At 46.7% G+C, this 11,500-nt stretch overlaps 1 protein-coding gene across 1 annotated transcript; it reads right to left on the reverse strand.

The window, feature by feature from the left end:
- Positions 1-7,472: 7,472 nt before the first annotated feature.
- On the reverse strand, positions 7,473-9,797 carry LOC113888200 (putative testis-expressed protein 13C). The gene has a single exon (XM_027535484.1). The coding sequence runs from the start codon at positions 9,795-9,797 to the stop codon at positions 7,473-7,475; it is 2,325 nt and encodes a 774-aa protein (XP_027391285.1).
- Between the last annotated feature and the right edge of the window lie 1,703 nt (positions 9,798-11,500).

The following is an 11,500-nucleotide window of genomic DNA, read 5'->3' on the forward strand; positions in this document are numbered from 1 at the left end:
CAAGCTGAAGAGGTCCATATCACAAAGAACTGAGGATGGCCTCCAGCCAACCACCAGCAAGGAACTGAGGCCCTCACTCCAATAATACTTGAAGATAACTGAATTCTGCTGCATTAGTTTCTTACTGCTGCTATAACAAATTATCACCAACTTAGCAATTTAAGATAACAAGAATTTATCATCTTACAGTTCTGGAAATCAGAAGTTTGAATTGAATCTCACCGAGCTAACCTCAAGGCATCAGTAGTAGTGCATTCCCTTCTGGAGGTTCTAGAGAAGAATCCATTCCCTTGCCTATTCCAGTTTCTAGAGGCTAATTGAAATCAAGCAGAATCCTGTGGGACCCTCCCAAGTACAAAAGCCTTTCCTATTTTTAGGAAAAAGGTTTCTGCCTCCAAGAGCTTTCTTGAGTTCCAAAGGACAGATTAACTAATTAGAGGAGTGAGGGAATGCAGAAATAAAAGAAAGGCAGTCAAAACATGATGGTGCAGCGATGTAGCAAAGTCCTGGTTTCTCTTCAAGGGATATACATAACAATCTGGTACACATCTCTGAGTTCTTCTACAGGAATTAAGGCCCTCACCCAGGGCCTCATTAATTATTAATGAGAGAAATTAATTATTTCTCTCACTAATAAGAAAGTTTAAAATTACACATTTCCATCTGCTTGTATTTTATTTGGTAACTATTCAGAGAGACTGCCTTTTTAATACTATTCAGTTAGGTTTCATTGTTACTTCTGAGTAAGGAAAAAAATCATACAAATTATTTTATAAACTGAAGTACTGTTTTAAGTGCATTTTCATATATTATTTCATTTAATCCTCGTAACATTCTTATTCAATAGGTATTATTATTCCCATTTTCTAGATGGGAAAACTGAGGCACAGATAAGGAACTTGCTTAATATCACACAGCTAACAAGTGGAAAGGCTGAGATTCAAATCTAGTTTACACACTAGAAAAGAGTTCCAAGAGCTTTAAGAATTTTAATTGGTCTTAAATTCACATATCTAGGTAGAAAAAACTATATTTAGGATTCTTATGGGTTGAATTGTATCCCCTAAAATTTCACAGGATGAAGTACTAGACTCCAGTACCTCAAAATAGGTACTGACCTTGGAAATAGGATCACTGCATATGTTATTAAAGATGAGGTCATTAGGGTGGGCCCTAATACAATATGATTGGTATCTTTATAAAAAGCAGAAACATGTACACAGAAACAGAGATATACGTAGATGAAAGACGATTTGAAGAGGAACTGGTAGAAAATGGCCATTCATAAGCTAAGGAGAGAGGTCTGGAACAGATGCCTCCTGTTCACCCCTCATAGTCCAACTCTGCTGACACCTTGATTTTGAACTTCTAGCCTCCAGAACTATAAAAATCCAAGTTGCTTTTTGAAGACCACACCAAAACAACAGGGAGAAGGAAATGGCAACCCACTCCAGTATTCTTGCCTGGAGAATCCCAGGGACAGAGGAGCCTGGTGGGCTGCCGTCTATGGGGTCACACAGAGTCGGACACGACTGAAGTGACTTAGCAGCAGCAGCAACAGCCAAAACAACAGATATGAGCTTTGCAATATTAGAAAAATTCTACTGAGCCATGCTTCCTTTTACAAGTTCAGAAAAACTAATTTCACTTTAAAATGAGTAACAGAAAATGAGGGAAGTAAAATCCCAAACAAAGTTATTAAAAGAGAGAATACAGAGCAGAATGACATCTCTCTTCTCCATGTGCGTCTATCCTGGAAGGGAGCTTGGGCTGCGAGTTCTGCGAATTCATGACATCTAGATGCTTCAACCCCATCAACCTTACCAAGTATCACTTGCACCCATTTTTAGTTCCACTTGCTTTTCTCAAATTGGTCCACTGTGTTTTCTAGTAAATACCTGTAGAGCATTTTGGTTCACAGAGTATTTTAAGGTCTTCCTACTTTCTGGTCTGTGAAATGAGCCATTATTTCTCTATGCTCATTCCTTCACAGATTGCTCAGGTCTTGTAGCTGTAACTTGCCCCCAGCCTCTTCTATATAGGGCTCATGGGAATACCTTATCACATAATTTTTTTTGCAGATGTTGTTCACAGATTAATATTAAAATATTAATATGAATATATCACATGCACAGCTCACTCACCCATTCTGGCATCAGCGGTGATTCCCCTGCTCAACCTTCGGGGCTCCTGGGAACAGGCGCCACACAGTCACTCTGACTGGGGGAGTGGAGGGAGGGTGAGGCATATATGAGGATGGGGTTTGCTTGATAAATGGTGCAAGCCAAACTCTTTGTGGACGAGTTCAGAACTGGAGGCTTCCGGCACCCGCCACTGACCAGTGTTTCTCATCCTAGGGCTCCCCTGCCAGTCCCAGAACTCCCGAGATCCCGTGAGATCCCTCGAGACTTGGTTTCCTCTGGGGCGTGAGGTAGCGGTGGCTGCGCTATTAGATTACTTCCGCGGTCTTCTGGGCCACTTCACGTGATCAGTGCATCTAGCTCACTCTCTCCCTACCCCTCCCTCTGTATTCACATTTACACCTCCACACTCACCCGAAGCCACAAAGTGTATCCTGCACGCTCCAACTGCACCCTGTCTTTGCCTTCCTGGGAAACCCCACACTCCACGCGCTTGGACCAGGGTCTGGCCCTCGGCCCTGGCTGCAGGCGTCCCCTATGCTGTTGAAAAAAGAATGTTTCTAGATGGAGGGGCTTGGGTAAAGGGGCCAGCTTCCCCATCGCAGGATGCTCGCAGTTGGGCTGATTCCGAGAGAGCAGGGCCCTGTTCTTTGGCAGAGGGACTCCAAGTACAGGCAGCGATGGTCTTCTGGGACGAATTCTAGACATCTGGCTACTTCTGGGAGGAACAACTGGCCACAGCCACGTGCAGTGGAATGGGTGGGCTCGGGTTGTTTTGGTCTCAGACCTTGGGGCCCCACATCACTTCCCCAGGAGAAGACTTAACGCCCCTTGCATGTGCCGTTCACTGCCCCGTTCTGGCCTCAGGCAGTCCCATCCCTGAATCCCTCTAAGCCAGAGGTCTCTCTCAGACACCTGGCCACAGGCCCTGAGCCAAGGTGGAGCTGCACTGTGGCTCTGAATAGGAGGAAAGACATTGGAGAGGACTGGGGTTTGCTTAACAGGTGGCATGAACCAGACTCCTTCGGAGTCTGGAACAAGGGGCCTCCAACACTGGGGCACACAGGTGTAAAAGAAAAAAAATTAATATGTTAATTTAAAATAAGGCTATAAAATTTCAATTATGCAAGATAGAAAAATTCTAGAAACCTGCTTATACTTAACAATTAGACCTCATGTTGGTTTTTTAAAACCACAATAAAAAGGACTATAAAAGATGTACTGCTGCTGCTAAGTCGCTTCAGTCGTGTCCGACTCTGTGCGACCCCATAGACGGCAGACCACCAGGCTCCCCGTCCCTGGGATTCTCCAGGCAAGAATTCTGGAGTGGGTTGCCATTTCCTCCTCCAATGCATGAAAGTGAAAAGTCAAAGTGAAGTCGCTCAGTCGTGTCCGACTTGTAGCGACCCCATGGACTGCAGCCCACCAGGCTCCTCCTTCCATGGGATTTTCCAGGCAAGAGTACTGGAGTGGGGTGCCATTGCCTTCTCCGATAAAAGGTGTACAGTTGCATGTAAAGAATGTTTTAAAAAAATTGATCATGCCAATATAAGTGTGTATATATACAGATATGGAATTAAACACATAAAAATATAAACCGTGGTACCTCTAGTGGTGAAACTCTGGTTGAATTTTTTTTCTAATTTTCCTAAAGTGAAATTAAGCTACATTTATAGCTATTTTTATATTGCTGTGTTTATAATCAGACATGTACTCAGGAAATTGATCTCTTTTGTTTCAGACCTCCTTGGTTCTCTCTTACATTTCTGAAATCAAAGAGGACAACTAGCCCCATAAGAAGACAGAATGCCTGTCCGGGATTAGACATCTCCTTTATCTGAAGCATGGTTGCATCCCAGGAATCATTTCTTACCACTTTCATCATTCCAGTTCCTTGTCTTTACAAGGTAGAATTCTCTCATTCCTAAGGGATCTTAAGAAATGCTGAGCCTTTTGCTCCTGTCCATTCTGATACTGAAGCTGCTGCCACCTCTTATCTACCACAGGGACTTTTTCTGTAACCCACGCCTGCTGATAGGCTGTGCTAGTAGCAGATGCTCTCACAGGAAGTGCTCTTATTTGAGGCACTTATTTTGATTCTGCTTTTACTAGTGGGAATGAAAGGGGTTAAATGATAGATGGCATACTAACTGTGGAAATAGAAATAGGCATTTGAAGATGCTGCTCCTGTGTAGGGTCCAGTAGCAGGTATGAGATGATAGAATGGTGAGGAGGTGGTGTGAAGAATATTGTTATGATCCTTCACTTTCTCCACACAGATTGCATCTTCTCTTGCTCTGAAGCTTCCACAGCATCTAAAAGGCCTCTTTCCATCTCCTCTATACCCTCCTGCTCAGAGAAATACCCATATCCCTCCTCCAGCATCACCACCTTCATAAGTGCCTGTAAGGGAGCAGTACCAGGCCCACCCCTATCATCAATAATGGCAGTGGCTGCTGCCAGGCCTGATTCTTTCTTCTTTTCCTCCACCACCATTTGTACTCTTCCTCTATTGCACCAACACTGAATTTATATCCAGCAGGAAAAATACCAGCACATGCCCACCTTTCCAAGTGTACAGGGGACATTAGGACCCACAAAATATCATACTATCTTCTCCCCTCCCTCTTAAATAATTTTGTTTATTCACCCTCATAACCCTCTTCTTTTCCTACATTCCTATCCCTAGCCAAGGCTCTTACCATTAGTCATCTCTGAGAAAGGAGAGTTCTCATATGACAGGGTCATTTTTCTCTTCTAACCCCTCATCTCACCATACTCGTTCCAAGAAGATATTCAGATCTTGGCACCTCTTATCCCAGCCAGCCTGTATCTGGTTTTCTATAATCCACTGCATTTGGACCAAATTATGATATGAAAGGAATGGCCTAGAGAAAGAATACTGCTTTATAATGCCTACGTACTCCTTACTCCATACCAGGACCCCAGGGAGAAAGCAGAGCCCCAGAAGGAAATGGTGATTGTAGAGAGACTATGGTACATGTAGAGAGACTAGGGCATCAGGGCTTTCAGCACTGGCAGACACCTTCAACCCCCATTGGCTATAGAGAAGCAGAAATGCCCACCCTCAAGAGACCATGTGGACTTGGACAGGGAGAGTACCAGGGACAGTAACAATGGACTGAAGGCCCCCATAGAAGGCCCTCCCCCTCCCATTCTTGGTAACTCACAGGAAGAAGAGGGGCCCTTCAATAGTGAATGACATTTAACTTTCAGTCTTCTCAGTGGGATGGAGGGAAGCTTCAGATTTAAATGGTAACTTCTGGGGACTACCTGGAGGTCCAGTGGTTAGGACTCAGTGCTTTCACTGCCATGGGCCTGGGTTCATTCCCTGGTTGCAGAACTAAGTTCCTACAAGCCTCATGGCTCAACCAAAAAAAAATTAATTTAAAATAATTAAATCAACTGCTACTTCTGAGCAAACCTGTCCCCGAGGTACACACTACACAGAAGACACAGCAATAAGTGAACACTCTTTATTACTAGTTAGAAACAGAAAACTTCTGACAGAGCCTGAGCCTGGTGAGCTGGAATCTCCTGGGAGAACTCCAGGATACCTCTTGTTCAGACTGGAGGCTGATCTGACTTCCAGCCCCTGGGCTCCACCCTGGCTCCCCCTGGCTTGCAGCAGCTGCTTCAGGGGAGCAGAGCGCCTGCAGAGAACACACAAAGTGGAAGAGAAGGGCCCAAGGGCACTCTCAAGAGTACTTGTCCCAGTCCAGTTCTACTTTTAATCCAATTAGCCCTCCCAAGAGAAGCACCATCCATAGCACGATGTCTGTCCTTAGAACACATTTTGTTCTTCATCCACTGGCTGGAAAGGGGCTTGGGATGGTGGCTGCCTGAAGCTGTGTTGCCAGCACTCCCCGAAGCACTTCTTTAAGGCAGTCACTCAGTGGTCTTTCAGGCAACCAGGGAACTAGCTGTCCCTCTCGAGGGAGGAAATCAGGAGAGTATCAGAAAAGTCCTGCCTGAACTTTCCTGCTCTTTGCCACTACTCATTTGTGACATCTGGGACCAACGAGATGAACAGTTGGGAAATCAAGTCCATCCACAAAAATCTCTTTGATCTTGCCCCTGGAACTACAAAAATATCTGGATGCTATTTCAACTGGGTTTACCCAAAGGCCACACAACATGCAAAATAAAGTCACCTCTAATCTATAATGTATCTCAAATTATGCTGTCCCCTGTCATCTAACCAAACTCACCAAAAAGATTTGTGTACACTAGATAATACAATATAATTCTACCTCCTATCATATACTAGACAATCAATAACTAGTTGTTTAATTAAATGAAATCTATCAAATTTGCTATCATCTATAGAATTTAACACTGCAAACCCACCCCCTAGCACTTCTGAAATAATTCCATATCAACAGAGAAATTAAATCATAACAAAATTATTTTGTATCCCTTTTCCCTCTAATAAGTCCCAAAGTATCTCTTCTTCCCTGACTTCTTAGCTTCAGCCAGCCGGGAGGGTCTCACTGAGGTGCAGGTCAGTCAGAAATGAAGTGTGATTTCTTCAGGATCTTGGAAGATCTTCTAAATGGGATAGGTTCAGATTCTTCAGCAACAGGCAAATTCCATGGGGCTCAGAGACAAAAATGAGCCCCTACCTATAAAACTTAAATACAAGAAGCAAACATGAACACTGCAGTAGTTTACAAAAGAACAATAGCATTTTCAAGGAAAAACAGTACTCCTAAAATTCAATGTAGCATATAACTCTAAAAGCATATGGCTATTCTGAGGCAAAGACAGGAAAAGGTAGCATTTTCAGGAAAAGGTGGTTAATAAGAAAACAGAAATTAGTGAAAAAAAAAATTCTTCATGACTTCGGTGCCTCCAGGGTATCAGCCAATTAGCATCAGCCATCCAGAATCCAGCACCTACAAACTTAAAAGGAATTAGAAGTCCTCTATTTTAAACACGTAATACTCAAAGTAGTCTTTGTTAAAATAAGTGTACAAATAAGGATATAATTATGTGTGTGCATGCATGTGTGTATATATTTGTATGTGTGCTCAGATGATAAAAAGTGCTTAATTTGGGTAATAAAATAATGGATTGTTTTATTTAATTTTTGAATTATGAATATTTCAAATATTATGAATTTTTAATATATGAATATTCAAATAAATTTGAATTTATTTAAATTTTGAATTATGAAATTAAATTTCATAATTTTGATTTTCAAATTTTCTGTGAAGTAAATGAGTTACTTTTTGATCAAAAGAGGAGAGGTTGTTAGGAAATTGGTTTTTCCTTGGAGTGTTTCCATTCTTACTTACCTTCCTGAAATCAGTGAGCTTGTCCTGGATCCAGGCCTCCACTCTCAAATGCCCTGCACACATTCTTGCATTTATAGCAGGACTTGCGCCATGGAAAATTCACTGCTTTACAGCGCAGGCACTCCCAACAATTTTGATTGGGATGTATAGTAGGTTTCTGCTGATGCTGGGTATCTGAGGAATTTTTCTCTTTTGGTTGCTTGGCATTTTGCTCCTGTTTCCTGGAGCTTTTTCTCACAATATAACATTTGCTGTACCATGAGGGACATGTCCCCTGGGGCCTCTCTGGACCTTCTTGTTTGGGGAACTTGCTGCTGCTCATGGAGTACTTCTCCTGGGGCATCACTGGACATTCCTTCTGGCTGTGGCTCCTGCTGTCTCCATGGGGCGCTGTCCCCTGGGAACAAACAGGGCCTCCTTCTTGGCTGTGGTTCCTACTGTCTCCCTGGGGCACTGTCCCCTGGGGACACACAGCACCTTCCTCTCGGCTCTGGCTTCTGCTGTCGCACAGGGAGGACATCCCCTGGGGACACACAGCACCTTTCTCTCGGCTGTGGCTTCTGCTGCCCCCCAGGGAGAACATCCCCTGGGGACACACAGCATCTTCTTCTTGGCTGTGACTTCTGCTGGCCCCCACAGAGGACATCCCCTGGGGACACACAGCACCTTCCTCTTGGCTCTGGCTTCTGCTGCCCCCCACAGAGGACATCCCCTGGGGACACACAGCACCTTCCTCTAGGCTCTGGCTTCTGCTGTCCTGCAGGGAGGACATCTCCTGGGGACACACAGCACCTTCCTCTCGGCTGTGGCTTCTGCGGCCCCCCACAGAGGACATCCCCTGGGGACACACAGCACCTTCCTCTTGGCTCTGGCTTCTGCTGCCCCCCACAGAGGACATCTGGGGACACACAGCACCTTCCGCTAGGCTCTGGCTTCTGCTGTCCTGCAGGGAGGACATCTCCTGGGGACACACAGCACCTTCCTCTTGGCTGTGGCTTCTGCGGCCCCCCACAGAGGACATCCCCTGGGGACACACAGCACCTTCCTCTTGGCTCTGGCTTCTGCAGCCCCCCACAGAGGACATCTCCTGGGGACACACAGCACCTTCCTCTTGGCTCTGACTTCTGCTGTCCCGCAGGGAGGACATCTCCTGGGGACACACAGCACCTTCCTCTTGGCTCTGGCTTCTGCAGCCCCCCACAGAGGACATCTCCTGGGGACACACAGCACCTTCCTCTTGGCTCTGACTTCTGCTGTCCCGCAGGGAGGACATCCCCTGGGGACACACAGCACCTTCCTCTTGGCTGTGGCTTCTGCTGTCCCGCAGGGAGGACATCCCCTGGGGACACACAGCACCTTCCTCTCGGCTGTGGCTTCTGCAGGCCTCCTGTGCATATTCCCCCTGGAGGTTCTCAGAATATTCCTCCTGGGCATAGAAACTCGGGTCATATGGTGGGGCCATCTCTTCCTGGGCCCCCACTGCAGCCCACTGACCAAGTGGGTATATCCCCAGAGGAGGCACCTGGGGTGCAACTGCTACTGGCACTGCTGCTGCCATGACTGCTCCCTCTTCCATAACTGCTACAGGCGGTAAAGGTGTCACATATGGGTATCCCGATGGGAATGACTCATGGCATGGGAATGGATGTGGCACCAGCATTGGTGGAAGGGGTTGCACTGCCTGGGCAAAGGAGCTCTGAGGTCCGGGGACATAAACCACAGCTGCTGGGGCTGCCATCTGACTCTCTGAATGTGGCATACCCTGTGCTCCCAGAGCCACCATCTTGCCGTGCTCCGGTACATTCAGGGGCCATGCTGTAGCCCCAAGCTGCTCAGCTCCAGGCCCAGGCAGCATTTCATGTGCCACAGGTGCTAACTGGGCCGCTCTCTCAAACTGGAGCAGTCGCCCACGCAACATATCTCGCTCGTACATCACCTGCTTCAGGGCGAACAATGCGTTTCCATGTGCTGCCGCCTCCTCACGCTCCTCATGGAGGCGCTTCAGCTCATTGGCCAGGGCCCAGGAAGCTGCCTTATGCTCCCTGACCTGCTGCTGGAGCTGCCTGATATGGTGCGCCTGCTGCTCCCGCTGCCTTGCGCCCACACGCACGCTCAATGCCAGTGCGCTCCAGGCACAGGCCCTCTTAATGGCGTGCGGCACCCGTGGGTCAGCAACCACGATTTGCAGCTGATCCTCTACCTCGTTCCAGGGTCGCGAGCGTAAGGCCATGTAAAAATCGGGGCCACCCCCGTTCTCGAGGACCTCGTTGTTGATGAACCGGATTACATCGACGTGGCGAAAGCCACTGGCATTGTCCCCAAAGTCCACAGCCATGGCTGCTGAGGCCTAGTCAACCAACCACCTCACTGAGGAAGACGCTGCCTTCCGACAGTCGCGGCAGCTAAAAGCTGCAGCTGCTACCAAGTCCGCCCTTCACTTCCCAGCTCAGTCCTGGCCTCCTCACCCGCCTTTTTTGTCCCTCACACGGTCCCGCTTTCCTCACCGAGAGTAGAACACGTCCACTCACCACCATGCCAACCGCCAAAGTGCAGAGAACGTGATTCGTCACAGGCGTGCTGAGTCACACGCACGCAAGGCTGCTAGACCTGCCACCCAGCTAGAGCCCCCTCTACAGGATGAGCGGACCAGAAGCTGCACTGGGTGCCGCAATGAGACCAGACGTGGCAGAGGGGAGGGGGGAGCTGGTGCAGGCAGCAGGATGCAAGCACGCTGCGGCAGCGGGCTCTGTGGATCCCTTCCAGATGCTAATAGTTGCCAATCATGCACCTAGGGCAGAGAAGGCAATGGCACCCCACTCCAGTACTCTTGCCTGGAAAATCCCATGGACAGAGGAGCCTGGTGGGCTGCAGTCCATGGGGTCGTGAAGAGTCGGACACAACTGAGGGACTTCACTTTCACTTTTCACTTTCATGCATTGGAGAAGGAAATGGCAACCCACTCCAGTGTTCTTGCCTGGAGAATCCTAGGGACAGGGGAGCCTGGTAGGCTGCTGTCTATGGGGTTGCACAGAGTTGGACACGACTGAAGTGACTTAGCAGCAACAGCAGCAGCAGCAGCATGCACCTAGGGGCTGCAACCACACACATACACACATGCACACACATATACTCTCTCAATCCTGTTGTAAAAGGAAGGATGAATCAATGGAGATCAGAGAACTTGAGTGGGGGGGGTGGATTTGGGGGGTAAGGAGTTGAGGTTAAGGAGACTGGGGCTTCAAGACCCCTAGTTTAGGAGTGCAAACTTGGGGTCTATCAAAACCCCAAAAAGGAGTTGGACAGTGTTGGGAGAGACTTGAGAGAGAAAGTTGTGCTTGCACTACTGATGTGAAGAAAGTGATGAGGTTGCATGGTGGGGAAGCAGTGGAAACCAGGTAAATATGCCACTTTGGCATATTTATTAGTTTGAATTAAATTTACTTAAGAAACAGCCAGTGTAAGGACACCCTGACCCTCATCCCCCTAAAATCAGGAAGTAAATATCCCATATGAAAGGTACCCTCCCTATACAAGATGCTGTAAGGCATCCTGATTACCAGTTTCAACCTAAAACAAAAACAAAAACAAAAACAAACAGGTAAATAATTCAGTCAGCAAAATTGAGTTTATTTTGGAAAACCAGAAGAATTAAATTCAGTACATATAAAGTGTGGCAAACTGTAAGCAACTCCAATGAACAAAGAAGAGGAGTGATCTTTAAAGAGGAAAGGAGGAAGTTTGGAGGGACTGTTCTGAATTAAAGTTTTTGAATGGGAGCAAGAGTTTAGGGTTGTGGCAGCTTCTCATTGGCAGAGTTATGGCAGTTTCCCATTGGCTGTGTGTTGCTGTGCAAAGAGAAAATCTTCCTTATAATTGCTGGGGTGTGTAAAGTAAACTTCTTCCTGCTGGAATATGTAAAATAAGATGTAAGAATGGTACGTTTCCTTTTTTGATTTTTACATTTCCCCCTTTTGATCAAAATCTTTCCTTGAAAGTATTGCTGATCAAGAGTCAGTTTTTCTATATTTGGTGATTTTG

This window comes from Bos indicus x Bos taurus, chromosome X (genome assembly GCF_003369695.1).
Source record: "Bos indicus x Bos taurus breed Angus x Brahman F1 hybrid chromosome X, Bos_hybrid_MaternalHap_v2.0, whole genome shotgun sequence".
Taxonomy (NCBI): Eukaryota; Metazoa; Chordata; class Mammalia; order Artiodactyla; family Bovidae; genus Bos; species Bos indicus x Bos taurus.

Coding starts and splice junctions, on each gene's coding strand:
- LOC113888200 (XM_027535484.1), bottom strand. CDS start 9,797: ATGGCTGTGGACTTTGGGGACAATGCCAGTGGCTTTCGCCACGTCGAT.